This window comes from Fusarium flagelliforme (assembly GCF_020744385.1).
Source record: "Fusarium flagelliforme strain FIESC 12 MPI-CAGE-AA-0113 chromosome Unknown B0J16scaffold_4, whole genome shotgun sequence".
Lineage (NCBI taxonomy): Eukaryota > Fungi > Ascomycota > Sordariomycetes > Hypocreales > Nectriaceae > Fusarium > Fusarium flagelliforme.
In genome coordinates, this window is record NW_025763506.1 from 2876560 (window position 1) to 2903039 (window position 26480).

The 26480-nt window shown below is 48.4% G+C and overlaps 7 protein-coding genes across 7 annotated transcripts; 3 read left to right on the forward strand and 4 right to left on the reverse strand.

Annotated features, from left to right (window-relative positions):
- The first annotated feature begins 493 nt into the window (after window positions 1–493).
- B0J16DRAFT_135299 (Ctr copper transporter family-domain-containing protein) lies at window positions 494–1818 on the forward strand. The gene is made up of 2 exons (XM_046121798.1): window positions 494–1258; window positions 1321–1818. Exons 1-2 carry the CDS (start codon window positions 771–773, stop codon window positions 1427–1429), a joined length of 597 nt encoding a protein of 198 aa, XP_045983167.1. The 5' UTR covers window positions 494–770; the 3' UTR covers window positions 1430–1818.
- Window positions 1819–4656: 2838 nt separating this feature from the next.
- Window positions 4657–6094, reverse strand: B0J16DRAFT_135359 (SRF-type transcription factor (DNA-binding and dimerization domain)-domain-containing protein). Its single transcript, XM_046121799.1, has 3 exons — window positions 5576–6094; window positions 5158–5292; window positions 4657–5069 (listed from the first exon to the last, which is right to left on the reverse strand). The coding sequence occupies exons 1-3, from the start codon at window positions 5819–5821 to the stop codon at window positions 4782–4784; spliced, it is 669 nt and encodes a 222-aa protein (XP_045983168.1). The 5' UTR covers window positions 5822–6094; the 3' UTR covers window positions 4657–4781.
- A 5863-nt stretch (window positions 6095–11957) lies between these two features.
- B0J16DRAFT_384585 (uncharacterized protein) lies at window positions 11958–12736 on the forward strand (the record flags this gene model as incomplete). The annotated part of the gene is made up of 3 exons (XM_046131436.1): window positions 11958–12359; window positions 12412–12577; window positions 12630–12736. 3 exons carry the CDS (start codon window positions 11958–11960, stop codon window positions 12734–12736), a joined length of 675 nt encoding a protein of 224 aa, XP_045983169.1.
- A 142-nt stretch (window positions 12737–12878) lies between these two features.
- On the reverse strand, window positions 12879–14687 carry B0J16DRAFT_135385 (D-arabinono-1,4-lactone oxidase-domain-containing protein). The gene has a single exon (XM_046121800.1). It carries the CDS (start codon window positions 14562–14564, stop codon window positions 13020–13022), a length of 1545 nt encoding a protein of 514 aa, XP_045983170.1. The 5' UTR covers window positions 14565–14687; the 3' UTR covers window positions 12879–13019.
- An 863-nt stretch (window positions 14688–15550) lies between these two features.
- On the reverse strand, window positions 15551–16877 carry B0J16DRAFT_135411 (uncharacterized protein). Its single transcript, XM_046121801.1, has one exon. It carries the CDS (start codon window positions 16701–16703, stop codon window positions 15693–15695), a length of 1011 nt encoding a protein of 336 aa, XP_045983171.1. The 5' UTR covers window positions 16704–16877; the 3' UTR covers window positions 15551–15692.
- Window positions 16878–18798: 1921 nt separating this feature from the next.
- Window positions 18799–20092, forward strand: B0J16DRAFT_341949 (actin cortical patch SUR7/pH-response regulator pali). The gene is made up of 2 exons (XM_046127861.1): window positions 18799–19418; window positions 19476–20092. Exons 1-2 carry the CDS (start codon window positions 18967–18969, stop codon window positions 19723–19725), a joined length of 702 nt encoding a protein of 233 aa, XP_045983172.1. The 5' UTR covers window positions 18799–18966; the 3' UTR covers window positions 19726–20092.
- Window positions 20093–20354: 262 nt separating this feature from the next.
- Window positions 20355–23251, reverse strand: B0J16DRAFT_135474 (kinase-like domain-containing protein). Its single transcript, XM_046121802.1, has 2 exons — window positions 21247–23251; window positions 20355–21174 (listed from the first exon to the last, which is right to left on the reverse strand). The coding sequence occupies exons 1-2, from the start codon at window positions 22774–22776 to the stop codon at window positions 20788–20790; spliced, it is 1917 nt and encodes a 638-aa protein (XP_045983173.1). The 5' UTR covers window positions 22777–23251; the 3' UTR covers window positions 20355–20787.
- Window positions 23252–26480: the final 3229 nt, after the last annotated feature.

Consider the following 26480-nt stretch of genomic DNA (forward strand, 5'->3'; position numbering starts at 1 on the left):
AGCCAGTTTGATCAAGGTTTCATGGGGAGTTACAAGATGGAAACGGAATCGAACTCCCTCATTTATGTCTAGTCTATTGGGAGGACTGCTTTTTTGACGGGGTAGGTCAAATAAGCATACTTTAAGCTTTTAAATCATGTACTGCGATGCAACATAGGTGAAACTGATCGGCTCCTTAGTGATTCCCCTGAGTACTTGCAAGTGATGCCATTCCCATGCTGGCGCTCTGTAATTGGAATGACGACCAAGCTCTGGATTCTGAGTAGAATATTCTGTCGGCAGTGAATTTGGCATATGCATACCATTGCTTCTTAATATTATCAATGCTTGTGTCATTTTGTACATCTTCCCTCTTAATCTGCCATGACCATATCGAGTACCGGCGTTGTTGACTCCTTCGCAGCGCGGGGTGTTTGGTGTAGGTACATGATACAAGTACCAGTACTTACTAACTTAGGTACCTACCTAGCTGCACACACGGATGCAGCTCAGACCGATCAGATGAGTCTGTTTGAGCAGGAAACTCTCTCAAAACATACCTAGTTTCTTGATATTACTTTGTCCTACATTCCTAAATTCCCAGAGCTTCTATATCAAAGTGCCAACATCCGCTTGCTTATAGCGCAACTTTCTCGATACGACCTTCCTTGTCTCTTTCCACTTCAAATCACCACTACAGCTAGAAGCCTGATTCTATAACATAGACACGCCCGTGTCAGATACAGATTTCTTTATCATTCTAAATCACCGACATCATTGAAATTATCAACATGAACTTCCCACGACACGATATGCCCGGTATGGATATGGGCGGCGACTCGTCCAGCTCTTCGTCGCCTTCCCACTCCCACGGTTCAGGCAACATGATGACAATGGTCTTCCAAACCGAAACCCGCACACCTCTCTACGCAAGCTCCTGGACACCAGATAATGCTGGTGCTTATGCAGGAACATGCATCTTTCTTGCTGTTCTCGCGATCGTCGCGCGCGTTCTCCTTGCTCTAAAAGCCATCCAAGAAGCCCGCTGGCTTGATCGTGAAGCCGCACGTCGCTACGTCGCCGTCAATGGCAAGATTCCGTTATCAGAGCAGATAGCTGCTAACCCTGATGCGCGCCGTATGACTCTCACGGAGAACGGAGTGGAGGAGACGGTTGTCGTTGTGGAAAGAAAGAGAGCTGCCACAAGGCCATGGCGGTTTAGCGTCGATCCTGTCCGCGCATGTCTTGATACCGTGATTGTTGGCATTGGCTACCTACTGTATGTCCTCATCCCTGGGTTTCATCGTTTGCTTTCCGTCGAATGCTAATCCTACTTCACAGCATGTTGGCTGTCATGACGATGAATGTCGGCTACTTTCTGTCAGTCCTGGCTGGTGTCTTCATCGGTAGCCTAGCAGTCGGTCGGTACACTACAGCAGTCGAGCATTAAATACATTCGCTTTTGTCGCACAGTTACTGAAATTGGGAGTCTGAAATTACGAGCGATGTTTCTACTGGCGTTCTGGTTGCTGTTCTGCGTGGAAGGATCGGGCGGTCAAGTTCGTACCACAATAGTGTGTACTCGCCAAGAAGGGAAATCCAATAAGCTTAAGTTATTAATTCGTCGTATTTGGGGCCTCGTTTATTGCTCTCTTTATCGAGTTATCACTCCTGCTAAAGTTTGGGGTTCAGAACTGGCAAGTAGCTCAGGTACCGGTACCTGGCGGGGTCTAGAATCAGAAAACCTTCTCAAACCTGCTCACCAAAACCGAATGCCAGACTATGCCAAAATAGGGCATTCATAGGTACTATCTTTAACATCACCTTATCAATCAGTGCACTCTAATATGGGAAGAAAGTCAACATGGATGTTTGTATCACTTCCCTTCCCTTCTGACCACAATCGAACCCAGATCGTCCTTTTACATTGATTCCATGAGAAACCTTTTGGCTATCAGCAGGTCTAGGCGTTCTCTTTCTTGTCAAGTAATATCATAGAACTCCCTTTGGTGTTGCGTCCATTGCCACGCACCTCTATTTCTTTAAACGCTTAAGAATGAAGACTCCCAATAGCATGCCACAAACATCAGTTCTTGACTATTTGTTTGATCAAACGGGTGAATCGAATTTTTTTTACAGTACTTAAGCATTCGATATATACCCCAACTGTGAAAGAAGACAGGATTTTGCCTGCAAAAAATGCAAGTGACAGCTACAGCTGTTATAATTACGGGATGTCTGGAGCCCTACGGCAGCTCACGATATGTTTTCTTTCCCATTTATACGAGAAAAGCCTTTGCTCCAATTCAAGTTTGGTATCACGTTGCTTCGACACCTGTTCTCCAGAGCAACGTCCAGACCTTTTATAAAGTGCGACTCCGAAGACTAGACACCATACCTTTAGGCCAGCCACGTAATAGTTAACCCATGGACAAGCAGTCGCCTGTTTCGTAAACATCCACTGACCTACAGAGCGAAATCTGGACACACTGGTCATAATGACCAACAAATGGCACGATAGTAAGGACGACCCGACTGCAGGCTCCTATTGTGGACCTTGGAAGGTGAGGGCGGAGGTGATAATGATGACGATATGGAAAAAGCTAGGTAATCATTTTGGTTCTCAGCGCCTGTAAAATTGGACAAAGGAGGTAGATTCCGCATAATACATTCAGCAGTACACTATAGTGTTACCCAAGTCGAAATGTCCTTTGCGTGTCCTGGTCATGTAATGGCAAAACTCAAACTAGGATGCAGATATCCGCGTTAAACTTCCTTCAAGGGTCAGCATCATCATCTTAAAAGATCATGTAGAGAACTTAGCTGCCAAGCACTTTCCAAGGGCCTTTAAAGTCAATTACACTCGTTCCTTGACTTATTTTGCGTTCGATCTACCTACGTAGGTCAAAGTGCTAAAACACTCACTCTATGCTTTGACGACAAACTGTGACAATGACAAAGAATCAACAGACATACAAACCTATTGGATGAATTAGAAGCCCTAGATGCAATACTTGGTCGATTTCTCAGAGTTGGCAGATTAAACATCGCAGCTTGACTAGTCAGTCGTTTGCATGTTAAGCTAATCAATCCTACGTCGCTCGCAGCAGGTATAAGTAACTGGATGCTACTAGCCTTAGAAATGGCGGCGTTTCGCATACATGCTCAAGCTAAACGGTCGATCCGTTCTCAAAGTAATACCGATCAGCGTCATCGTCTAGGGTCCTGGTAAGATTGTTGACTTTTGCTCTTGGTAACGGCTCGATGATTGAGCGGTGGCTTATAACGGCAAACACAGGCTGTCTAACAAACACGTGCCTACGATTACGGCGGAACGTGAACTTAGCCAAGATCGTTCTGAGCCATGTGTCTGCCGTTAAGAGCCTTTTATCTCGAATCTAGCTTACTTATCCGTAAACCAGAGGCACTTCCACATTCTCTTCTAAGTTGTCATCCCAACTAAACCCACCTGATCCCTCATCCCCACCTCAACCTCCAAAGAAGGAAAAGGCCGACCCCAAACCCCTTCTGTCGTAGGTACGCTCCCTTGTTTTCTCGCCCAGACGTCATGTAGTCTCGATCCATCAACGCACGCACACACATTGCGCGCAGGAACTGAAATAAGAAAATAAATTATGACGAAAATAGTAAAGCTTTCCCGCCGACAAGCACGGATGTTTCCTTGCCCCCCTCCACGTAACCTCCCAATCATAAGTGACCTATTCTCCTAATGTGGTAAGAGATCTATTACCACTCACTTGAATAACTCTCAAGATATGAACTTTTATTCCTTCTAATTCAGTTGAAAAGAGGGGCCCTAGACTTTTAAAGGCAATCCGTCAACGGTGCCGATCTGGATCGAAGCATTTACCTTGCCTGGCTACCAAAGGCAATATAAGTTACCTACGTATGTCAGACGCTTGGATCTGGGTAGTTGTCAAGTGGAATGCCTATCTTTGGTAGGTCCGTCAACAGCTTATAGTTCAACGAAAAATGCAGTCGCATCTTGCACGAAAAGCCAACCTACCTAGAGTTACACCCTCTCCCAAAAGCTTTCACCATGTGCAATGGGGTCATTGAAGTATACATCACGAATCGAGAGTCTGCACTACGCAAAGATCGAGTAATGGAAAGAAGTCGGCTTCAAGCCCTCCCGTTTAAGAAGCATCCTTTGTCTCTTTTTGGCCCATGATAGACGTCAAATCTGCATAAGGTTCCCGTTCCATAATGTTCGTGCCTTCATCCCATCCATTCCAGTGCCATCCCAAACACTCTGCAGTAATTCACAAGCCAAAATCACGCCCCTTATACTCTTCAGTGACAACATTTGTATGCTCAAACACGCATGCAGTACGTGCGAATGCCCTACGGCGAGATATTCGGTGCCACAAAGTCTTTGGCCGCAAGAAACAATGATATGTAAGGCGGACCGCAAGGGGTTTTCCCAAAAACGGCAGTTTGTTTGCCAGTGGTTTCGACCCTGAAGCGCGGTGCACTCTGAGCCGTGAAGGACAAGGCTTCTGACCGTAAGCACACCGCTACCGGATGCCATTATTATAATCCAGTGAAGGGTCTTGTCCGACTTCGCTGTGGCTTAAAAGCCATGTAAATTGGAGATAAAAAGAAAAATCAAAGAGAAAATGCAGGTGGCAAATCAACACCAACCAACGCCTTTTCACCAGAACCTCACAAAACAGTTTTCATGTCGAGTGGGGACGTGCAAGGTCGAGAGGCAATGTCTCGAAAAAGCATTGAGCGCCGGGTATCAGTGACCAAAAGTCAATATTCGAGGTCGGGCGTCATTACGACTGGTGATGGCTGTTGGCGGGCATACCAGGCTGAGGAGGTATGCCGGAGCCGTAGGCCTGATTTCGTTGCACGTAGCTTTGATAAGCCAAAGCTTGCTGAGGATCCATGGGCATGTTGGGCATATAGTTGTTAGGTGGCATATGAGGGTTCTGGGGCATGCCGGGTCGGTTGCCCTGAGGAGGGAGATGTTGGTTGGGGGGTTCTTCGGGAGACTCGACTTGGTCACCACCGTCAACACCGTTCTCATTACCTGGAGTCGGTTCGGGGGCATTCAGGCATGCCTGGTAGAAAAGTCAGTATATATTGTACAATAAATCTTGAGCGCCCATGTCGCAAACCGCGACAACGAACAGAGGACTTGTCGCGTACCTGAATCAAGTTCTTGCCTTCAGACTTGGTAACCAGAGGCTGGAGCTTAGGTGTCGTGAAAGTGTAAACGAGACCGGTTTCAGACACAACCAGTAGCAGCACCTGAGTGCCCGTAAGGACAGAAAGCTCGTACGCCTATCGAGTAAACAAAGTTAGCAACCTGTGCATTGGACAATGGTTTGCGACAAACAGAGATGAGGGGTTGACGCAGAAGCCTGAAAAGCTCGATTTGGACGCGACATAGCACGAGGCAATATCAAGTTGTCAAAAGCTACTCCGCGCAGAAATCTCGTGTCAAAATCACGCTGGAGGTTGCGCGCGGTAGAGTTGAGGAGTGTTAAGCCGTGATAGATATCATCTTGGCCATTGTAACAAGCTGATGTGCAGTGAATGGGAAATTGCCAAGGTGGAAGCATACCTTCTTCATAATTCCAGCCTTACGCTTGGAAAACGTGATGTGGCGACGAGACTTGTCGCTGATGAATTTGATCTCAATTTTGCGACGCTCACGGCTGCCCTTCTCGTCATCGTCGTCGTCGTCGTCGCCAGCTGAAGGACGCTGGCGCTTGATGCCGCGAGACTCTGCGGCGTTGCCATTGCCAACGTTCTGCTCGTCGAGCTCAGTGGGAGAGGTCTGGTCGTGCTGATCTGTGATGTCGGCCATGGCGTCTGTCTGGAAGTTGATAATCTTCTCAAATGGGCTTGGATTGAATTATCTCAAAAGAGGAAGAGCTCTTGTTTGTATTACCACGAACAATCGCGACAGAAAGAACAAAAAAAGAGTGGTGGAGATACTGCTTTGAGCGTGGTGCCGATGGATCTATACTGTATCTGGAGTGGGAGCGGAGAGAAAATGGAGGGAGCTGCGGTGCTCTGCGTTTATTGTCGCAGAAACCTGGTTGGGTATGCTCTTGCTTGTTTGCTGCTTCGAGTCTGGTCTGGGTGTGTCTGGGTTCAGGTCGGGGGGGCCTTTCCTTTTTCTGAGTGCGGGCTGTGGAGAACGTGGGTGGCGCGGACGGGAAAGAAGCGAGGCCAGGCGAGGCAAGTGCAAGTGCGCGTGTTCGAAGGGTCAGTGAGAGAGTGCAGGGGGTAGGAGCAGAACGACAGGGGATAGATTGCTCTATGCAGACCAAGACGAGGGAATTTACCTTAAGCAAAAAGTTCCCTAGTGCTGATTGGTAGAGCTAAATGCAACCGCTGGGCACCGCATGCAATTGACGAGGCGCTTGGCCGGAAGCGGAGATGACAGTGTGTGGGGCGGTTTTCAAAAGCTTACAGCGACAAGAGTCTAGCCAGGCTAAGTCCCATCAACTGCCAGGGTTCAGGCCGATGGGGGAGGAACATGGAGCGGGGGAATCTAAGCAGATGGGCCTTCATTTCATTCACTGTGTGAGTATTGGCGTAGCTCGATATATGGGCAGGGGATGATAAATTGCAGAGGCAGACAAAACTGCAAGGTATTCCATCTTTTTCGCAGCGAGCATCCGATAGTGTATTATCACTGTCCAGGATGCTGGGGGCAAAACTCGGTGTCCTTTGCTAAATTACGAGGGGTCTGCAACGTGCTAGCAGGTAGCTCCAGCAGTAATTACATGTAGGTAGCAAGCTTTCTGGCCGCTGCAGCGGGACGGCTTCCAGTCTCCACGAGTGGAATGGGTGCAAGATGAGGGAGGGATGCAAGGTCCAGCTTTGACCAACCACAGCCTTTAAATTGGCCTGTCTGTTGCTGAGTTAGGGAGTCGCGATTGAATCGTCCGGTGGGTTGCTACGTGCAGCGCGCCATTCATTGCTGGTGCGACTGGGATTGCATGAGTAGACTGTGGCACGCGTATGGGTGGATTTAGTGAGAGCATGTGTGAGAAATTTCATGGGTTCTTCTACTTCGCACATGCCTGGATCCCAAAGTGTGGTATGTGAAAAAAAAGCGGTTGCAAGTGTGATTTGCGAGCATCGGAGACCTGCGGTGTTGGAATGAAGTCGAGGAACAACATGTGTCCGTCAGTAAAAGTGACTGGTGTGTTTGTCAGTACAGAGTAGATACAAATGGTTCTGGCTGAGATTCGACACAGGCAATCGACCAAGATATCCTAGACGCACAGCCACGGCTTGAGGTTCCATGTTTCTACGTTCGTTCGCTTGCGTGCATTTGCCCTTTTCATTCGAATTGAGCAGGAACAAACAATTGGCTCATAGCCGCCGAACGAATCTGGGGAGAGCGACCGTGATCACTAACGTCATCAAGATCCGGCGATGAAACGAGGATACAAAGTGATGTTGTAGCCGTTTCTGCACACGGACTCTCCTGTGGACAATGAAAAGATCGTCGCGCCCTGGCAGAAATCCTCGTTGGTGCCATTGATTTCGTCAATCGACGCATTCATCAATGATCGAATGGAGCCGTTCGCAAACCGCTGTTATCAGCAGGGTTCCTCCGTTTCGATCTTGCTTGGTCACCGAGTTTCAACTGTTCATCCGTCATCTCGACCAAATTCACACCGGCCAACCTCCATGCCAGGCTGAAGAGCTTTGTGGCCGATGGTAATAAAGATAGACAGGGTGGGACGTCAGTGATGACAGACTGCGCGTCTTGTACCTGGCGGTGCCTCGTTTCGGCTTCTCAACCGTTGCCTGATGTGTCCTGTTGAAGGCGAGCATGGGAACGACGACCGTTACAACTTGTGTAAGGACATTCATTGTTATCTTCCCTTCCTGGGTTGGCACTTAACCTCGACTGAAGTTTTCAGTGTCATCTTTCCCAGGGGACAGAGCCTCGATAACGTAGTGGATAGAGTTATGGCTTGCTGTGGGGGCAGAGGTCCACGACTCGGCCCATCGAAGCAAGCACTCCACTGGCGCTGGGTTGTAATCCTCTCCGCCTGGTCATCCATCTTTGAAGCGAGTGACACAGTGTTGCCCTACCGCAAAGAGGACCGATGCACGTACCTACAACTCGCGGAAAGATCCTGTCAACCACACACCAGAGAAGAAAAAAGCCCTCGGCCTTATCCAGGATATCTTGAGCCGTTGAAAGCAGTGGGCCATTCTGCGCCGCACGCATACTCCCGCGTGACGAACCATGAGCCAGTTGCAAGCACCGGGAGAGCGCTTTCGCGCAGCGTACAGTACACCCAAAGTAACATGTCTAACTAAACAGGGTCGTCCTGGGAAGAAAGTGTTATTCCCAAGGTTCCTCACCAAAGTGTCTGATGCTGGCGGTACGAAAACTCCCAGGTCAAACCATGATGTTTGTTTCCTATTCAGCCGCCAACCTCCCGTCTACAATCAAATCTCGACTAGTGCAGATCTGTCGCACAGTGTCCCCGTCCTCACAATCCTGGGGACCAAACTGAACACGAAGAGCGCAAATTGTTGGTCTTGGATGGACACATGGTGCTACTCCCCTGTCGCGCGTGCGTCTGCGTCTAGGCCTCGACCTGTCGCATCATCCACTTTAGCAAGTGGATCTATCTAATCAGTAGTATGTACTTGAGAGGCCAAAGTCTACGTATAGATGCTGCCAGCAGTTATCGTCAACAATTGACCATACTCATCCTACGTTGACCGCACAATGACTCTTGAGGGATATTCTCCCCATCGGTATAACCTGACAGGTTTGAGGGCAAAGCACAAACATTAAGGATATATGTATGCAAATATTGACAAAGCAGACGAGACGGGGGGATCTCAGGATAGGCGGGCCTAATTCCTCGGCTCTGAACCCCTGGCTTCCAGGGTTACTTGCAGAGTTGCACATCTGCGATTATGCCGCACAGTTGCATAGACGTGATTGGCAGGGAGTCAGGGACCCTCAGAGATGGTCTTTGGATCTCAATTTTCAACACGAGCCTCGCTGACAAGCCAAACTACCTAACGAACAAGCTGGCACGAAACCACCGTCAGGGTGGTGGGGCCGAGTCTAGCAAGACTGACAGAGCTGAGGACACAGAAGAGGACACCCAAACGCGGACATGTCATCCTGTTTTCAAAGGCTTTGGGGGAGGTGGGAACAAAGACTGTGGAGTACTGTACTGTACTGTAGTTGTGCCAAACAAATTAACGGCCTTGTTAGTTGTTGACTATGAAGCGGGGAATCTTGGAAACACCACAACAATGGCCCGGGGATTGGTGGGCGAAGTCCTCGGCTCCGTCGGAGGGTGGCGGGAACGGCTTCAGGGCTTGTTTGTTCCGCGATAAGGGGGCGATTATAGGGCGGAACAGTGCTTGACATGATGAGATGCTGTAACTTGAACTTGCGATCGAGTCGCGTCGCGTCGAACTCGGCGCCGGCCGAATGAAAGGGTGGTTGGACTCGAGTGTTAGCAAGTGACCCGAGTTGATAAGGGTGCTGCTCAAGCAAATACTGTACTGATGCTTCTCAATTTGATCTATTCTCACATGTCAGATGAAGTCAAGTCCAACCTCGCATTTAAGGCTGGAGGCACAGACGGAACCAGCAAGGCTTCATTCCGCAGATGGAAAGGTGCTGCAAAGCAACTCGCGAATAACCATGAACCTGATGTCCGAGATGGGACTCCCAACGAGCCCTGTAGTTTGTCACGCCTGTTCGTCTCTCAGGACCTCGGGCGACTAGACCGCACGGTCAGGCAGTACGACAGGGACAGGCGGGGAAATCTCATGCCTCGGAGCTGGACCCAGTCCCAAGCGACCTAACCATCTATCCATGGGTGCCAAACGACAACGGCGAGCGGTAGCAATTAGCCCAGGTCAAAGCTTGCTGCTGGCTAAGTTCTTAGTGCCAAAGTTCTGAGCGGCCCCCTCCATGATCCATACTCACAGGCGACGCTTATCTTGAATAGGAAGCTCTTCAAGAATGGCACAGTGTCAGCGTGGTAGTAGATGTTTCTGGTGTCAAAGTCATGTCGTTTCTGAATAAGAATCGAAGATATTGGTTGAGGGTGTTTCCATCGATTTTAAACTTCAATTACAGGTTTGCCGTGTTGATATCAATCAACATATATCCTTCATTTGCGGTTACGGTTGTAGTGTTACTCTAACGAGTCTTTACTGTGGAGATGATAGAGACGCTTAGACCTCCTGTCCTATCCTGTACAAGAATTTATCAAAGAAAGGTGATGCCCGCTCCCTCTCCTCTCTATGCATGCACATATTCGGGTTGTTCGAGACTCTGTCCGTAATTACTTTGTACTCTCACGTGCAGCATGACAGCATCAACAAGTATGTGCATGCATACCTACAATATCTACACGATGCCCTCTTATTCACGCTGCCTTACTCCGCACTCGACAGTACAGCCCATAATCAACAAACAAGCAAGTGCGACTGTGTGATCGCTCGATCGCTCGCACCGGGGATCTATGACAGCATCCTGGATACCCTCCATTGCTAAGACTTGATGTCATGCAGTTGTAACATGAGGGTTCGCCTGATTAGCCCCAACCATGAAGCTGCAGGATAGCTCTCATGACAATGGATATCTTCTGCACGTAATCGGAGAGGAAGCAGGTTATCCCATGTTTCTAAATACTGTACTGCAGTTGTGACTTGTCGGGTGGCGTGTATCTGTAGTGCGGGAAGAGATCATAGCGGCGCCTACACCAGTTGTCTACAAATGGTAATTGTTGCATGGCGATAGCATCATTCAATATAATAATTAAAAATCAGTGTCGTCTCTATAAAGTAACAACAATGTTGACAGAATTGACATGTGGCTCAATGCCAGCTAACACAAGCACGATGAACCATCCCTCAAGGGGTTGGGTTGGTTCTCTGATCTGATATCTCCATCTTTAACACGATTAAGCTCGTCTGACCTAGCGGCAAGCTAGGGTTTGCACCCGCACATTGCAACAGTGAAGGTATCCCTCCGTGAGCCTTTCCTCAAATCGCTAGGCCCTAGCCTCAAGGCGTTGAGCCTCTGCCAACTACCGAAATGACTGAGTGACCGTTATATATCCGTCTAGATGGAATTTAGTGTGCATAGCAGCGAAACGTGTCAATGGTCCGAAACGTCGCAGATCTTGTGGAAAGAAACAAAGTCACGCCATAAATCATCCGAGAATTATAACTTGGACAGTCCGCTGCCTCGAAATTTCTTGCATTTCGACTCCTTTCCCAGCGGTTCTGCCATGAACTTGAACTTGAGCCACATTGGCCACCTGCTGCCGAGTCTCGAGTTTCTTGGCTCCAACGGCCAGCGTCCCGAAGGGGGCATTCAACCACCGATCTTGGCTCTCTGATTGGACACCGCCCTCGCAAGGGGTCATAGCACTAGGGGGCCGTTGAATACTCGCCGTCAAGAAAACCACCTCCTGAAACGCGAGTTGGTAGAGAATTTGTCCGTCATCAGGTGTTTTCCGAGACGTTTGAGTCGAGGTCTAGTTTCATGGTTCGGTCTCGGTTTTGTTTGGTTTTTTTCTTCTCCTTCTGCTTGAGTCGTGCGTGTCGTCCGCAAAGGGGTGAATGGCCTGTTTCTCTCGTTTGGTTCAGCTTCGTTTTGTTCCTCAACTCTCTTTTAATACTATACTATACGACTTTCTCTTCGGCCGGTTTCTCCGTGCTCGCTTCGGCGTTTAACCAGTCCCTTCTTTCTTTTGAACATATTCATTCGCAGCGCAGTTCTCAAGGGTTGATCTCTTGAGGCCGCTGCTCCCTTCATTCATTCATTTCTATCTCTCGACGAGACTCAACACAATATCCCAGACGCTGGTCGTCTAACAACAGAATTTCCTAGCAGCGCGATTTGGAGGACAGAAAATACATCGATTCTCAGTTGTCCAGTTCCGTTTACCCATATCGCATATCAATAAAAAACCGACAACATGGTCGACAAAATCTTTCTCACGACGGTCATCGCTGATATTCTCTTCCTGGGCTCGGGTGTGATGGAGCTGGTTTTCTCGCTGGTCGTAAGGAGCCAAATGAACGATATGGCCACTGATGGAGAGACGGTCACAAGGAATCTGTTATATCAAAGGTTCCCTCTAACCGCGGGTATTGTCAACGCCATCTTCATTCTCGTCACGTTCGCCGTCACCTTGCCAGGACTTGTCATGCCTGCTCGCAGTTTTCTCAAGGTTTCGGGATACATGGTGACGGTGTGTTCAATATTCACCATGTGTGTGGCTGTGTTTCTCTGGGTCATGACGTTGAGAATGAAGGAGCAATTCTTCGACATCTACATTGACCAGGAGCCAGCAGTGCAAAGCTTGATCCAGAACTCCGTACGTCTCGCCGGAAACGCCAGAAGAAAGCACATACTAATTCGAGATACAGTTCCAATGCTGCGGTTACCATAACAGCACATCACCCGCCTTTGTCATGGACTCAACGTGTACTAGCCCTGCCAGTTCAGCTCTGCTGCGTGGGTGTGCTACATCAATCTCCAGTTTTGCCAACCTGCATATCGATGGTATTTTTACTGTTCTCTTTGGTCTCGTCGGTAAGTCATGATGTACCTCTTCGCCTTCTTCACAATACCTAACTGTCTACAGGTATCGATGCTATTTTTGTTCTGTGCATTGCTTGTCTGCTCAAGGATCGCAAAGAGCGCGAGCGTTACCGACACATTGACGAGAAGTCAGGCTACCGACAGATTTAAACAAGAAAATGACATGGCCTTACCATTGACTGGCGTGTTGGGTTATGCCGATCCTGACAACTCATCACATGCTATCTTATACCTCTACGCTCACATGTAACGAATACAAGCGATTGATTTATAATTTTAATAATTCATTATTCGTCAAGGATATAGATTCGATATGCTTGGCTCGTTATAGAACTGTCAAGTCCTATCGAAAGTTTTGAATTCTATAATATTGTTGTTGACCATGTGGCCGGTATTTTTCTATTCGTGATGTTTCACCTGACCAACATCGCTCTCAGATGAGTCCGAATGTTGTTACACCTCCCCTGTTATTCTTTTCTCTCCGAATCTCAACCTCTTCAAGCTCAAGACCTTCGCCCTCTTCCATGATTGTCTCACGATGCCAAGGTCCAACAAACATGCCCTGAGGATCAACTTTACTGCGCACTGCGCGGAAAGAATTCAGGTTTTTGCCATACAACGATTCGATCTTGGACCGCGAGGTTTTAAAGTTCTTAGCCCAGTGAGGTCGGCCCCCGAGATCCTCCATCAACCATTCGAAAGCTTCGTAGTATCGCTCATGGCAAGGAGGATCCATCAGATAAGGTCGGTAGAGTGTGGCGTTGAGGTACAAGGTTGGTTCATCGTCCACGGTAATGTCCAGGTACGGTCGCACGTTGGATGTAAGCGTGGTGTCGCTAACACGGACCTCGACAGGTGCGTGTACGTAGAGGCCGTCGGCAGAGAAAGGAATGTTATGGGGAACGTAGTCAGGATCGTCAGGTGTCAGGTGGTTGAGCCAGGAGCTGAGACGTCTAAGAGCCTCGGGACCCTTGTGGAGAGGAATGGCCCATTCGTTGACGAACTGAGAGTATAGGCAGTTCATGAGTAGAGCTTTACCGCTGCGTTGAACGGCCGATGAGGTTGTGCCGTTGCGGAAACCATACTGCATACCGAATACAAACCACTCGACCCAGGGTAGGATTCGGGGAATGTGTTGTGCAAGATACAAGAGGTTGTGATAGACGTAGTAGCCAATAGAGCCGTCGTAACCACTTTGAGGGGGGTCACGAAGCTCTTCGTCAGTCTTCCCTGCTTTCCAGACTACCGCGCGTCTTGTGTAAGGGAACCACCAGACCCTGACAAATTCGGTTTGTGTCCAAAGATCACGACTCCACGACTCAAACATCTCGTAATCCGTATCCACCCGTTGCTCCCACTTTAAGGTGAAAGCCGGAACTGCCTGGAAAGTGACTTCTGTGATAATACCAATAGCACCGAGAGAAAGGAGAGCAGCCCTGAAGAGGTCTGCATTTGTTTCCTTGGAGCAGGAAACAGTTGTCCCATTGGCCAGTGTCACCTTGAGAGAGATGATATCCTCAGACATAAGTCCGTGACGCAGACTGCTGCCGTGGGTACCAGTAGAGATAGCACCGCTGATAGATTGCTCGTTGATGCTTCCAAGGTTAGGCATGGTGAGTCCGTGTTTCTCAAGCTCTGCGCAAAGAGAATATAGTCTGATCCCTCCCTCCATAGTAACCACATTAGTCTCTTTGTTCACCGAGAGAATCTTGTTGAAGTTGTCTAGATTGACAAGCCAGCTAGATGTGCAAGTGATATTGGAGGGTGAATGGCCGCATCCAGTCGTCACTAGACGCCGACGACATTTTCTTGCCAAGTTGACAGCCTTTTCGACTTCAGCCAGAGATTCGGGCTGGATAAAAAGTTCTGGGAGGGACGAAAATGTGCGCGCCCAGGTATGGTGAACATGTTGTGGCCGAGCGCGGAATGGCACGCCGTCGTCGAGCTTTTTCAACTCCGCGGCCACGAGAGGATCCATTATGAGCCGGAAGTCACAAACGATCACAAGCAGACTCTGGGAGAAGAGGGAGAAGAAAGAATCAGAAAAGTGGCAGGATCAAGCTAGTATATCAAAAAGTCGAGTGGGATAGAATTGCTCGATGCCGAAGTGGGCGTAGTCACATCGAAGTTTCCGGCGGGGTGGGCCGCTATCAGAGTCACAGAGTCAAGCTTGGGGAAATTCGTTGCAATAAGCTTATCTACGCTTCTGGCGATATTTCTCTCTCATCTATATAAGCCAAAAATCAATATCATTCCATGGAATTTGCGAGCGAAAGAAGGCATCTTGTGTGGTACCATACATAGGTCGTTGGCGGTTCGGAGCGGCAAAGAAGCACAACCGAGAGAATTAAAAAAACGGCCGATCAGAAGTCCCTGGATCTCTTTGACAGGGTGCGATCGAACGTTGAGCTTTGATTGGTCGCACATGCATAATTCTAGACGTCAACGATATTTATCGGGCCAGGCCGAGAAGACAGAATAAGCGATTGCAGGGATATTAATGGTGTCATTAGGTCTCAAGTCTCCGTCATGTGGACGTGTACAGACAGTACTTACCCTACGACACATCAATGTTTGATCATGTTTGCCCATCGCTTTCAAGGGAGACCATAGCCATGGGATGGTTTTATGATAGTCATTTTTAGTACCTATTTAGCTCGTAGCTACAAGAACTCGAGCCAAATTTACCTCAGTACTATTCTTCTTATGCTGATTAATTTGCACACTCGACGCGTGCATAGTTGTGCGAAAACACTGCCAGTACCGCTCGGGCTCAACGCTGCACCCATGCGTATATATATATTCAGTATATGCAATACCTGATGTTATTGTTGATACATTTTAGTATCAAACTGACGGGACTTGTTTTCGTTAGTCATGTGATAGGAAACTGGAAGATCCTACAACTAGAGAGGATGATATTAAACAGTAGAGCGCAGGAAGATTTGATGCTCATGTTTAGATTGTTCAGATTAGCTATCTGTCTAAAATATTCTAATGATTCGTCTCCTGTGCTCCTTAGTTGTTTCCTGTCTCTCGGAGCAAGTCTGGATTGCGTATGTTGGCATGAGATTTGTCGCAGATTGCTTCTCAAAGCCTCCCTCGTCTATACCGCAGCTCGGCGAAGTCCAGAGCTTACTTCGCCATCAACACCTCGCTTCGCCTCATCTACCAATCCCTCGTCAAACATCGTCGCCCATCTAGTTGCCAGAGAGGTCATATCCCAACTATCCAGTCGTGATATATCCCCATGTTCTCTCAACTCGGCAGCCACGGATGTAACGAGCTTGCCCTCAAGACCGCAGGGAATGAAACGAGCCCATGGGTTAACATCCTCGAGCCCCCCAACAGGGACATCGATATTCACAGCGATACCCAGTGCCGTAACGTGCCGCCGGTGATGGACGCCCATTGCCGCTATCTTGCGTTCCGGTTGACCGGAAGAAGTGTAAACCCACACTCCAGGCTCGTCCCGTGTCGTGTAAGTTTCCAGTCCGAACAAATCTGCGAGCAGGCGACGCGTGGTGGCTTCAAGATGACTCGCATAAGACATAACAGAGTAGTGCGTAAATAATGGCGAATGCATGTCAAGTACAGGCCATAGTACGAGCTGCCCTGGGCCGTGGTATGTTGTTAAACCACCGCGACTTGTTTGCCTAACATCAGGAGTAAATGTCTGTTTAGGAACGGGGTTGCGTCGGTTGGAAAGAGAAACAGAAAGAGGTGCCTGAAAACGGGACGTTTGAGCCGTAGTCAATGGAGGCTGACGACGCCCAAGGGTTAGAGTTGGCGTAGGCTCAAACGAAATAAGATGAGGATGAGGTATATCGCCTTTTTGCTCTTCATCGGTCAAACCTTTCCACCGAAGGAATTGGGAGCGAAGGTCCTCTTGAGTAGCGTGGGCAATGTCGTAAGAGACAAAATGATTATGGCCTGGTCCCGTGAGATGTTGATGGGTAAGGAGTTTGAAAGATTGTTGACTGGATGCTGGAGCTGCAAATGTGGATGACCATCGAAAGGTGCAGACACGACCGGGCGTTAGCCCGGTCCCGGAGCCGAGTAGAGTGGATAGAATGCCGGAGGACGGAGCGGCCCTGGGCCGCATGCTGAGCGGCATCTTGTCCCGGCGTCCAGGCAACCAGACAAGCCTGGAATGAGCCGGTGGAAGCACGAGCACTTTAGATGTGACGATCAGTTGGTCGATGCACTTCACAAGCGTGCGTAGTCAGGATCACACGGCGATAAACTATGCGTGCACAACCGAAAACACAAGTTTTTAGTAAAAGGAAAAGTGAGTTCCTGCTGCTGGACGATCCCGTGGGGCTAGAGGAAGACGGCCGGCGGTGACGTCGGTAAATCAGGGCCGATAAATGACGGAGGCCGCCGGCAGTCGACCTAGACTGTAAACTCTATAGTCAGTATTTAAGAATTTCCTACATGTGAATGTTATATCTTATGCACTGATTTCAACATGATTTTCTTGATTGTTGAGATTGATGGTGAAATGACATTCCTGTAAGCGTATTACAGGCGGTCAGTTGCACGAGTGGCTCAGCAGTGGTAAGCTTGCAAAACTCCTCGTGTACAACAGCTGTCAAGTGATGGTGGATGCAGGATGTAACACCAGCTACCAGTGCATGATGGCACATGACTTGTGCAAGATGCTAGCTGAAACTAACTCAAGTTTAAGACCCAGATCAAGAGAACCGAGAGCTGAGGTTGCCCGCCAAACAAGCGACAGCCATGTAACAAACTAGGTATGCCTGGAAAGCTTCGTCAAGACACTGTCTATCCGTAGTTTCGCATAAGCTTCTGATGCTAGTTAATGACAGTATCTACTGTATCTTCCCCTGTCCCAAGACTGTACTGTAGCATCGCAGACACCACAGGACAGCGCATCGCAACAAGCATTTCATTAGCACGAGGGTTCAGATCTTGGCAAATCTTGGCAAATTGTAAGAGTTGTCGCCTCCATTCATCATTGACAATCACTTCCCTTTCGTAAGGATCGCTTGTCGCATCATCCATTTTGTGTTCCATGACATCAGAGGAGACATGGGCTAAACCCCAACAGTGATCAGATGGTTGCCCCGGCTTTTCCCCATTAGGTAAGATGTTGTTGGTGCTTGGTGCTTCACTTACTGTATGTACATTTTTCATCACCGCCTGGTGTCGTCATCTCCGAGCTGCTGTGCTCTCGGAACTTTTACTGCACTTTAATATGTATGTCCCTTTAGCGACCGCTTGAGATGGATTGTAGACTAGACCGCGTTGGAATATGCTAAGAGGCATCATCTGCTGCAGCTTGGGCATTCAATCTCCACCACGAGTCACTCAGCTGTAATGGATGGAAAAGCCGGGATCAAGATGCCCTGGGGCCTGGGCGATCGAATGCCAGGCCAGGCCGAGCCAGGGGACGGCAGCCACAAGAACACCACCTTAGCTACCATGCTTGCATGTACCATGTCTACGTAACACACCATGAATCAATGAGTGACTGAGTCTTTTGAGTCCCATAGGTGAGAGGTAGAGTTGAATGCAGCTGCTTACTCTCCTTCTCATCGCCTCCCAAAAGTCCATTCTACCAGAAACTCGGTGTCTCTCTTGGTCGAAAGGGAGACCAAACATCTTCGTCAACGTCGTACAATTTGACCCAAGACAGACGTCTTCCAGGCTCCACACCGACAAGCCAGACCAGGTCGTCTCCCGAGCATCACATCACCCCTAGTTTAGTAGATTTAAGACTACCGACTACCGTAACAGACGCTAAGGTAAAGGCTCCAGAAACAAAAACAAGAAAACCCTTCCCCATTAACTAAACAAGGTTCATAAGGATCGTCAATCTCCCCATCTCAGGTTTCCCTTTCCTTCTGGCTCCCTCCTCCTTCTTCGTTCGGCCTCAATATAAGTTCATCGCCCACCCTTTGTCCCCTATATCGAACCACCTGATTTTACCTACCCATAATACAGGTTGTGGACCCTTGTTGAGAAACTCAGACGCGCACCCCCAAGATTAAAACGCACAATCCCGTTTAGCGGCCTTATTTAGCTGCAGCTTCTACTCCCCTGGCGGTGATCCTGGACGTGACGACATCCAATTCCCGGACTCCATCACAGCAAATTAATCCCTACAACACATTTTTCTTTTGGGGCAACAGTGCTTGCAACAACAACAACACTCAACTTTGTCGTGGCTGCACGCAGTTCCTATAATTAATTACCATCATGGCGAAGAGTAAGTTCTCCAAGATTCGCGACTGATTGGCAAGCCCAGGCATAGACAATGTTCTCCGTGCTTGGATGCTTATCATAGCAACATCGCCCCAGCGGTTGACTAACATGCTGTAGACGCTCCTCTTGGCCTTGCAGGCCTGATTCTTATGGCGGTTTCACTGCTCTTCCTCTGGTTCATCGTGCTGTCAGGACTGACCTCGACCACACCATTCGACAAGACGTATTTCCTCCGCGCCGACACGAGCGGTATCTCGGGAGCTCGCGACACCACCCAATGGAACTTCTTCTACATCTGCGGCGCTGGTAACAATAACTGCGATGGCGCTCGTGCTGCTCCTGTCATCGGTCGCGCTTGGGACTCCAATCCTAGCAATGCTCCCAGCTCGCTCGTCGGTGGCCGCGCTGGTGACACTACCTCCAACAGACAGTTTTTCCTCTGGCGATTTGGTTGGGTCTTCATCCTTATCACTCTGTTCTTCGAGACTATTGCCTTTTTCACTGGCTTCATTGCATGCTGCGGTCGTCTCGGTGCTGGTATTTCTGGCTTCATGTCCATGTTCGCCCTATTCTGCTCCTCCGTCGCCATGTCCCTCATGACGTATGTCTTGTCTCTTCCCCTGTTCGATAATTCTCGTTAACTAACCATCGTGATTAGTGCTACCTGGGTTCTGGCTCGAAACGCCTTTAGAAGCAGTGGTCGCTCAGCCTCTATTGGTCGCTACGCTTTCGGTTTTGCCTGGGCGTCTTGGGCTACTCTATTCATCGCCACCATTCTCTTCTGCCTCGGTATGCGCGGCGACAAGAGCGCCAGTGGTGGTTACAGCGGTCGCTCGTGGCGCCGCAGACGCAGCGTTCGCAGCTCCAACGGTTACGAGGGACGTCGCGTCAAGGATGACTACTCCTAAGCTATCAACCGAACTTGTTTAAGCAAGCGTTTTTGGCGATGCAAGGCGTTGATATGGAACTCGGCAAAGTCCAGCGTCAATTTTGCAAAACCCAATTGCTACCGGGCTGGCAGTTGCAGTATAGTACAGCCTCCGCGGCACCGTCAACGGCTACCGGCGTTCGACAACTTGATTTTGTCTGTTCATATTTGATCTAATCACCGGCCTGTCCTGTCGGAAGGTCTGTATACATGAAATGTTTTGACTGGACGCACTGGCCTACTTCGCATAATGTCGGAAGAGCGAAGATTTTGTTGGGGTTTATGGGAAACCTTTTCGTCAACTGCTTAATAGTTATGAATGTATGATACTGCAAGAATACAATCACTTTCAAATTCATCATCTATCCCTTTGTGTTCACTGCTTTAACCTAGGTATTGCTATTGTTAGACGTCTCAACATTTGCTCCGTAACTGATGTAGCTGGATAATATTGATTCCATTGATACGTCACATCAAAAGCCTTGCAAAGTTGGTTGTGTAAGTACCATGTTTACATTGGTCATTCCTTCGTCAGATTTCCCACACACGCCTTCCTCGTCTTGACCTCTCGTTGAATGGTTGAAGTCTGAAGTCGCCCTCGGTACCTTCTTTTTACCCTGCCTCTCAGCCAATCTCGCTTCCGCTCCTGTACATATATGAAAAAAGAAAACAAAAATGCTTACCCTGTTCGTTATCCAACCTGATTGCCCTTTCCCGGTTTTGTTCTTCCGTAACACAAATGCAAAAATCTGATCCAGGTTTGTCTAAAGCCATCTCAGAGCGTGTACAGGGTTATTCCCCAATATGCAGAAAAGAATAGTCAAAGCGGCCAGTTAATACTTGCTGACGTCCTAGGCCGCCATGTATCACATTATGATGAAGAGCCAGTACTGGATTGATAGTAGCCATCGCATCAACTGAGCAGATGTCTTCAAATTCTTGTCTCTGTAGCCAACTAGAAGCCTGCTCTGTTGACTGATCATCATGTTCAGCAAGAGCATCTGGGGACAAGGCATGATTTGTTCATTCAAGGGTTTCGACTCTAAGCGTCATTCGGACTTGATATGGGGCTGACGCTGTCAAGCGGCGCGGTGTGCAGTGCCGGCCTTACGGGACCATCCATCTTCAATCCGTCTCTCTCCTTCTGCAGCACGCTGTTCACCCAGTCGGCGACTTCCACATCCTCAGTTGATGAGTTAAGAGCAATTTTACCAACTGCTTCCGCAACCTTGTCAGCCTCGTCGCCGTCCTCGGCTTCTTCTGTGATCGTCTGAGGCTTTGTAAATTCAACGAGCCATGGGTGCTTTAGCAGCATTGCGTAGGTTGGTCGCTGCTTGGGAATTTTGTGAAGGCAGCTCTTGACAAAGTCCGTAGCTGTATCCGAGTAACCCTCATCCGGCATCGCGGGTGGCTCGCCCTCGACGATAGCCTATGATGTATTAGTGACTGTACTTTGCCAAGTGACTGCACTTTGCCACTGGCAAACAGAGAGACGACTTACACTTAGTTGACTGAAAATAGTAGAGGATACCTCGGGAGGGTAAGGGTATGCACCTTTAGCACACTCGATAATGGTCAAGCCCAGACTCCAGACATCACTCTGAACACTGTATGATCCGTCGGAGTTACCCGCTTGTGCGAATCCACCACCTGAAATTCGTTCGGGTGCCATATAACTCTGACAACCGATATTGGTTCGAGCTATACTGGCAACCAGATTACCGCTGACGCCAAAGTCGCAAATCTTGACTTGACCTCGTGTGTTGACGAGGATGTTTGTTGGTTTAACATCGCGGTGAATAATGCTGTGCTCCTCCTTCAGTGACTTAAGTCCCATCACCGTTGAGTATGTGATCTTTCGCAATACGTTCTCGGGAATTCCTCCAGTGTATAATTTGTCAATGGAGCCTCCGTCCATGTACTCGATGCACATGTACACAGCACCCTCCTGGAAGAAAGCACCGTAAAAGTCAATAATGTAGGGCGAAACACACTCGTGTAATATAACAAGCTCTTTCAGGATAGTCGTGAACTTGGCGTCGTCGAGTTCCAGCCGCATCTCCTTCATTGCCATAACCATACCAGTGGTGCCATCTACCACATCCGTTTGGCCGTCGACTGAGTCTTCGGTAGGCCTGATGGGTGAGGGATCCGATTGCGAATACGGTACAGGAAGGGGCTTCCTTGACAAGCCTTGTCCAAACCGCGGGAGTGTCCTCTTGGCATGCTTGACCTTGTAGACTGTTCCATAGTTTCCTTTACCCAGCTCGTTCAACACTTCAACCTCATCGAGAGATATGCTGAAGGTTTGGCCGTTGGCAAAGTTGACTCCCGTCCGTGTGATAGTAGCAGCGCCATCGAATGTGACCCACCCCTTCTCCGTATCAATATATTTCTTGAAATCGTCCATTTTCGATCCTTGACCACCTCCTGTTCCGTTTGATCCTTGGTTGCCGGGCACGTCGCCTGTAATGTCCGATAGTTTTCCAGGAGGCCCGCGTTTCTTACCCGTGGCGGTGGCAGGGCTAGGTCCGCCCATATTAGACAGTTTCATCCCGCCCATCTGACTCCTTCTCTCACTCAGCGAAGGCTTCGTTCCCGGGGGAGCAGAGTTGGTAGCATGTGGAGCGTGTGGTCTTTGAGGCAGCCCCAAATGAGGGAAACCGTTCGATACGCCGGGCGTTGGCGACTGCCCGGAAGGTGATGCTGGGTTGCCTTTCTGCAGGCGTTGCCGATGCAGTTCCCGCGCCTTGGCCATAATACTATTTTCTACCGGGGCACTGCTGTTTACAGGATTTCTGGCCTTGCCCAGAACACCCATCGCAGTTGAGTTCGGGTTCATGTTCATATTGCGAGGATCAGAATGGGACCGTAGGGACGGGACCCTTCGAGGGGGCCCGTTGGGACTGTCTTGGCCAGGAGACTCGAGAGGCGTGCTAGGTTCAGAAGAATCTTCAGAGCCAGGGGATGCGGGTGTCGACAGGTCTTTCCAGTCCTCCGGTGTGGCCGGAACCGAGTCGGAGGCGGACATCGAAGATTATGGCGCGTTGAGAATAACGAAGTAAGGTATGACTATTGAGACTGTGTCCTGACAGGACTTGATTAGAAATTTGTGAAGGTGAAAAGTGCTCGATGGAAATTCTGAGCGGCGTGAGAATCGAGATAGGTATCCTGACAGGACCGCGGGGAGCTGTCGATCGGGAGACGGGACGCGATCGATTAGATGGGTCCAAGAAGGAGCAATGGAGGGGAAGCAGATGGTGCGATTCCGTCGGGGCTAAAAAAGAGTCAAGCAGTGGGCGGTCTAGGCTTTCAGAACCTTTCTAGCACGGCTTAACGACTGGGACCCCTCTCGTAATTGAGGAAGAGTGTGCAGAATTTCAGAGACGAAGGTCCTGATAACGTTTGATTCCAGGATACAGGCCTGAGTAAAATGTAGACTCTTCTTCGTCTGATTCGAATGATACAAGGCGATCGAATGTGTTTGGTAAACGGTAAACCGCTCTTCGGGCAACTAAAATGACCCTGAAATGGACGGGACGGTTGGGCAGCCAATGTTCACCAGACAGCAACGGTCAGAATCGTTAAAGGTGCCTGGGCCGTAATGCGGCAGGGTCGTTGAGAGTTCAATTGGTGACTGGGAAAAGGTTGCAGTTAGAATATATGGCGTTCGATGGTGGCAATTGCAAATGTCCGGCATTAAAGGATACAATTATGGTTGAATACGCACCCCAGGAAAGAAGGGTCTGGTTGTGAATAAGAGAGTGTGATGAATGTATTCAACTCTATGATTAATTCGATCCCATGTGTACCTAAAGTCGAGCAAGATAGGTAGATACAGGTGGCTGGGTGCGGGGTCGAAAGCTTGCTCGACGAACGCGACAACGATGGAAGGGTAGAGATGTGCGTGCGAATGGATTGTGTTAAGCAGTAATCCAAACCTGCATAACCTTAGCGTAAGACAGTGAAAGACCTCAAGAGACGCAGGTAGGTAGTTGTGACGAAGCAGAAGAGGAAGAAAAAAACAAGATGAGGCTGAAGATGTTGATGATAGGTAATTTTGGATGAAACGCTGATGTGGTGTGGCGGTTCACACTGGAGACAAAAACAGGTCCTGAGCACCCGACGGCACAGCAGAGACGGACCGCTATCACGGGCTGTCAATGCCACTAGGATTCATTTCCGGGGGTCGACCAAGCCCACTAATGGACCCGACCTGATGGGCCACAGTGGCAGGAGATAAAGCCCGTGATGGAATTCCCCGCGGCGGGCGGGCGCTACAATGATCCATCATACAACCTGGAAGGCAGAATAATGGAATTCTACGCCAACGTCACCAATGATTCGGGTTGAGATTCCATCACGATGAGAATGGATTTTTGTCAAAAAGTCGAAGGATCAAAATCAACTGGCGTCATGATGACTGCATTTGATGGGTTGCTGGCAAGATTGGGCACCTAGTAATATTACAGAGTTATCATAACGGCCATTTCGAATAAGAAGCAATATGCACTACTTGAAAGGGGACAATTACTTTCAAGGCTTCGCTCATGGCTTGTCCTTGATTTTTTTTTGGAAATCTACGACGCCATCGTCGATGAGGAGCTGTCACCGATGACGTTGATGCGGTCGGTGTCAAAATCGCTTGATGTCAGACCTTGGTTTGAGGTGGAGACTTGCATATACCCATGAACAGTGGGTGACATAAATATTTGTGCAGAGACAGCTTATATGAGAGTATACAATGTCGCTAGATTTTACCCATTGCTGTTGAGAGGGATCTGTCAGTTAGGTGATATGGAGAATTGGTTGATACGGATATTTCCACTCTCTGCATCAGCAAACAAATTCCTTCTTGAGTTGGACAGCGGCAAATTGACTTGCGATATTTGTGGAGAATGAATGCGACTAATACAGCCAACTAAAGCATTAAACATACCATGAAACGAACTAAAACAAACTGCAACACGGATTTCTAGCCTTCGATTTTCATAAGCACAGTAAACAACTCAGAAAGAAGTGAGTAGTTGTTTACTTAACGATAGCAACTGGATAACTGAATGTAATATAACTACCCTAGATGCGCGAGGCACATACTGTACGTTACATATTTACTACTTGCCAGAACATCAAACAATGCAGATATTCAAGCACTTTCAACCCTTTATAGCTGCTTGGTATACACTTGGTGCAAGTGACTGCTGCCGAGCTTTTTGTATAGTGTTGTTCAAAATTTGATAGAAAGATTATTGTGTGATCTCATATCGGGTACTGGTATTCATGGCTGTATTCTATCTATAAAGTTAGCATTGACTTTGAAATACCTGTTGTAAGTAAAGGGAAACTGTTGTAGGAAGGTGAATTGTGCTTTGGCATAGCATCTATATGCACTGATACAGATAATATAAGCTTGGAGTAACAAGAAATGTAGACAAGCTGCAGAGCTTGATATTATGGCTACTATGCCTCCAAGGCTCAAACGTGTTACATGACAGCTGCACTAGATCTTCTGAACTATGTAAGTCTGGAATACGGCCTTGTGGCCTCACTGAACCTTCTATTGCTGCTTACACATTATTGATACCACTCAGGATTGTTTGATCACCTGCTGCTCTTAATACATGGTATTGTTCAGTTGATAAGACAACCCGCACTTAATGTAAGTCTGTAATTTGGACGACTTTGATAGCTTTATACTTCAGTAGACGACAGCGAACGTAGAATGTAACCAAGAAAACATTAATGTTTCTCTTATATTGTAGAACCACCGTAGGGCGTTTGATTGGCATGGTTCAATACCGTTTCTGATACCGTGGAGGAAACACAACAGACGATGTTTCAAAAGCTCGATTATACTTCACTTAATATGTCCGTACTGCAGCCTTGCACACGACGGCGGCGATCCCTGCAGGCGATGTTCAACCGGTGGTTTGTTTCTTCGAAACGGTCATGACACACATCCCACACATAGCAGTCTCCCTTCGACGCGACGGCGGCAGCATCAGGGGTTGAATACGAAACATTACTGCAGAGATACTAAAACAAAGCCGCCAAGACTCGGGGATGATACACAAACTCTAAAGTCTCCTTCTCTCATTCTATGCTTCTAAGTGGATCTGTATAAGTCAGCGGATATCGGAATGCCATACAATATGATTCGCCATTAAGGCTTAGGACGAACAAATACATGCGACACTTATCGTCAACAAGTCCCCATTGACTACCTACCTAGTCTATAGTGCTGCTATATGTACAGTAACATATATAGTGATACATAAACGATAAACACTATTAATAGTAAACGGAGTCATCATTGTCGGATTAGACATTGGGAAACATTAGCACTTGAAACCTCCTTTATCTGCTTGATAATTGCATGTATGTACCTCAGTACGTAGGTAGGTGCTAGACCTACCTACCTGTACTCTCTGTGAATACGTCTCCAACCAAACTTGCGGATTACGCATCTAGCTATGTCATAACGGAAGAAAGCGTCGCGTGACAATCTACGCAAATCGATAGACTTCGCCTCATAAATCAGTATCGTCATCGCCCAATAGTATTGCGCACAGCGTCGCTGCTCAAAGATCACAGAACTGTACATACAGTACCAACGATCAGACCTTATTGCGTACCTATAATACCTTGCGTGGGTGAGGCCTGACGACTTCAACCTCTGAGCGTAGAGGAAGCAGCAACGTGCCCTGATAACACCATGACGAAAGCTTGCGCCAC

Excerpts from the sequence above, each read along its gene's own strand:
- B0J16DRAFT_135474 (XM_046121802.1), bottom strand. The coding sequence starts at position 22,776 with ATGTCCGCCTCCGACTCGGTTCCGGCCACACCGGAGGACTGGAAAGAC. Across the intron at positions 21,175-21,246 it reads CTATTTTCAGTCAACTAAGT|GCTATCGTCGAGGGCGAGCC; the intron begins GTAAGTCGTCTC and ends AATACATCATAG.
- B0J16DRAFT_135385 (XM_046121800.1), bottom strand. The coding sequence starts at position 14,564 with ATGGATCCTCTCGTGGCCGCGGAGTTGAAAAAGCTCGACGACGGCGTG.
- B0J16DRAFT_135411 (XM_046121801.1), bottom strand. The coding sequence starts at position 16,703 with ATGCCGCTCAGCATGCGGCCCAGGGCCGCTCCGTCCTCCGGCATTCTA.
- B0J16DRAFT_135299 (XM_046121798.1), top strand. The coding sequence starts at position 771 with ATGAACTTCCCACGACACGATATGCCCGGTATGGATATGGGCGGCGAC. Across the intron at positions 1,259-1,320 it reads GTTGGCATTGGCTACCTACT|CATGTTGGCTGTCATGACGA; the intron begins GTATGTCCTCAT and ends CCTACTTCACAG.
- B0J16DRAFT_135359 (XM_046121799.1), bottom strand. The coding sequence starts at position 5,821 with ATGGCCGACATCACAGATCAGCACGACCAGACCTCTCCCACTGAGCTC. Across the intron at positions 5,293-5,575 it reads AGGCTGGAATTATGAAGAAG|GCGTACGAGCTTTCTGTCCT; the intron begins GTATGCTTCCAC and ends TTTACTCGATAG. Across the intron at positions 5,070-5,157 it reads AAGGCAAGAACTTGATTCAG|GCATGCCTGAATGCCCCCGA; the intron begins GTACGCGACAAG and ends CTTTTCTACCAG.
- B0J16DRAFT_341949 (XM_046127861.1), top strand. The coding sequence starts at position 18,967 with ATGGCGGTTTCACTGCTCTTCCTCTGGTTCATCGTGCTGTCAGGACTG. Across the intron at positions 19,419-19,475 it reads GTCGCCATGTCCCTCATGAC|TGCTACCTGGGTTCTGGCTC; the intron begins GTATGTCTTGTC and ends CATCGTGATTAG.